Here is a 2,941-nt window from a genome sequence, read left to right as displayed (position 1 = left end):
TTACCTGAGTGTTTCCTTGATGACACAGGTGAGGTATTTGAGCTGATCTAGACTCTCACTGTTGATAACACCACTGTGTTGCTTCATCACTTTATTGACCTCTGTTCTGACCTTGTCCTGGATATCTGGGTACTGTGCCAGTTGTAGGAGGGTCCAAGTCATGCCAATACTCGTCGTCTAGGTAACAAAATAAAAACTAGAAAATGTCTGCAAGTGTGCAACTAGTTCAGTGTTTGATGTTCTATGAATAGTTGCTAGTGTTAACATTGAATTGCGGTGGGATGGGATAGACGAGACAGACACGGGCAACACTATATGCACCCCCTCCCCCTCCCCTTTTATGGTGGGGGCATAAAAAGGTTGATAAAATAAGTAGAACTAAAATATTTTCCCTGAATGAGCTCCTGGCATGGGGGAATAGCCCAGGGATGGCGATGGCCAAGTAGTTAACGCGTCTGATATTCTGGGTCGTGAGTTCGAGGCCTACAGACGCCAGGTACTCGCCGCAGATGTTTTTTCTCTTGGTGCTCCGGCTCTCCTCCACCACCAAAACCTAACACATCCTTAAATGAAAACTATAGCTGTTAATAGGACGTAAAACCCAAACAAACCAACCAAACAAAATACTATTAACCCAATTACTAGTATAAAGTTGGGAAAAACATTTGTTCAGATTTCAGAAACAAAATACCTTAAATAACATTCCTCTTCCAAAGGGGCAACCTCTGTCTATGTTTGTTTTAGATCTGATATATTGTTCAAGTGATACCACCCAGAAATCTACATTTTTAACAAAATAATCAATCTATTTATAGAAAATGTGACCTTGACCTTTGACCTAGTATCCCAAAACTCAAAAAGAGTTTTCCTCTTCCCAACAAGCATCAGCCATTCAAGTTTGGTTTAGATCCAATTTATTTTTCAAGAGACAACCTTAGGATGCAAACACTTTCCTTAAATTTCAGTCTATTTATATCCACAGTACTAGTGACCTTGATTTTCAACCTTATTACCCCAAAATCAATAAGCTGTTTTTTTCTCCTCTAGGGGCATCATTCCTCCAAATGTCGTTCACAAAGAAATTCTATATTTAGAACGAGTAGTGAGGACAGCCAGGGAATAATGAGTTGTCTGTGATCGAGGACACATAAAAAGTATCTTCCAAAATCAATTCCCGGTGCACAACGTCAGTGTGGCGACTAATTGACATAACTGAACTTTAGGAAATTTGGTTAAAAAGAACAAAATTCCTTCTATGGAATGGATGAATGGACAGACAGCCTGATTCAAGTCAATCTCCTTTAAACTTTGTTTTGGTATCAGTTTGTTAGCACACCTAGTTGAGACAGGGAGAAATTTGTGGGCCAAAAAATCTCTCTCTGCCTCCTCATCCCCAACCCCCTCACCCGACCCTCTATTAGATTTGGCAGAATGTTTGATAAATATGAAAATCAATGTGCCTATGGCACTGGAGGATTGGCGGCACGAGTGTGTTTTTTCAAAAGATTTTATCCTGAATGGGCAGACTTCTATATACATTCATGTGGAATGAAATAAAACAAAACTTAGCCTGTCTCGCTCCCGTTATAAAAGCGGCACGATGCCTATAGATTGCAACTCCAAAAACATAGCATATTTATGATACTAAATTAAAAAAAATCACCTCAAATCCAGCAAAAAAGAATCCTATCACTTCTCCAAAAAGGTCCTTGTCTGACATAGCTCCGCCCTCCTGGTCCCTTGCAACCAATAGCGACGTCAGCAGGTCCTGCCCACAATCTGAACAGCCAATCACATGGCAAGAAATTTTATTTATTCTGGAATAATTTTGCATCTTCTGTAGTTGATTCAAGTATGCTCTAGGTTTCATCAAGACATCATTAACGGTTTTGAAATTAAAGACTTCGACAAGAATTTACTGAAAATTTTGCAATACACAACCTTTGTATGTGATGTAGATTTAGATATAATTCAAATTTCATCAACATTTCTTTAGTAGTTTAAAATGTACGGCCCAGACAACCATTTACTTGAAATTTGCACTTATTTGACCTTTGCAAAATTTCACACCCTCTGTGTGCGATGCAGGTATAGTTCAGGCCCTATCTTTAAGGTTTAAAATTGATGGCGCAGAAATGTTGCTTGTCTTTTACCAGAATACTGTCATTGATTATATTTTGTTTATTTCATTATTTCAACAAAGCCTCATGTTTGGCAACTTAAGAATCTTCCTCTTCGGGTTGAGATTCCCCTATCTCGTCCCCAGGGGGGTGAGAGATTCTATTAGTACGTTACAGAATCAAGAAGATAATCAAAGGACTTACCTTTTGTACCCAACGTCTGTTTCTTTTGATGTAATATCTTGTCTGCTAGTTGAAATATAAGTTTAGAATCCTCCCATACCTGACGGTTTCTCTTAGTCGGATACCACCGGCTAAACGGCAGAAGATCTAAAAAACTGAAAGCGTAAATTTATAGTATAATATTTACATTTCCACTGCACTTGGACTCAATATACCTGATAAAGAATATGAAGTTTATTTTTCCATAAACTTTCCAGTCGGAGTCTGAATACGTCAGCAAATTAGTGCTTCCCATTTATAGATTGTTTTAAATTCATTTTTTCTGAAGTTTCAGATTAAATATTTTAACATTGTGATCAATATAAAACAGTTATTTATCTTACCAGGATAACGTCACACAGTGATTGGTGACGCCAAATGTGTTGGCACCTTCCATGACATACACTTGCGCAAGTCCAATATTTTAGAAATCATCAAAAAATATCAAAATTGCCTTAAATGTAAATATGTATAATTATATTCCCACTGCAAGTTCCTCTATGAGCATTCATAGGGCTATGAACGCAATTGGATCAGTGTCATTTTGAAGCTTCTCCCCCTCCCCCCCCCCTCCCCCCCTCAAATAATATGAGACAACA

At 38.2% G+C, this 2,941-nt stretch overlaps 1 protein-coding gene across 1 annotated transcript; it reads right to left on the bottom strand.

Moving 5' to 3' along the window:
* LOC110445010 (cytochrome P450 4F12-like) lies at positions 1-2,458 on the bottom strand (the record flags this gene model as incomplete). The annotated part of the gene is made up of 3 exons (XM_021489369.1): positions 1-177; positions 1,664-1,779; positions 2,325-2,458. Coding segments are annotated over 3 exons (427 nt in total), but the record flags the coding sequence as incomplete, so codon positions are not given.
* Between the last annotated feature and the right edge of the window lie 483 nt (positions 2,459-2,941).

This window comes from Mizuhopecten yessoensis, unplaced genomic scaffold, assembly GCF_002113885.1.
Source record: "Mizuhopecten yessoensis strain PY_sf001 unplaced genomic scaffold, ASM211388v2 hete_36116192, whole genome shotgun sequence".
Taxonomy (NCBI): Eukaryota; Metazoa; Mollusca; class Bivalvia; order Pectinida; family Pectinidae; genus Mizuhopecten; species Mizuhopecten yessoensis.
Note: the sequence above shows the minus strand (reverse complement) of the source record. Positions and strands in the feature narration are given on the sequence as shown.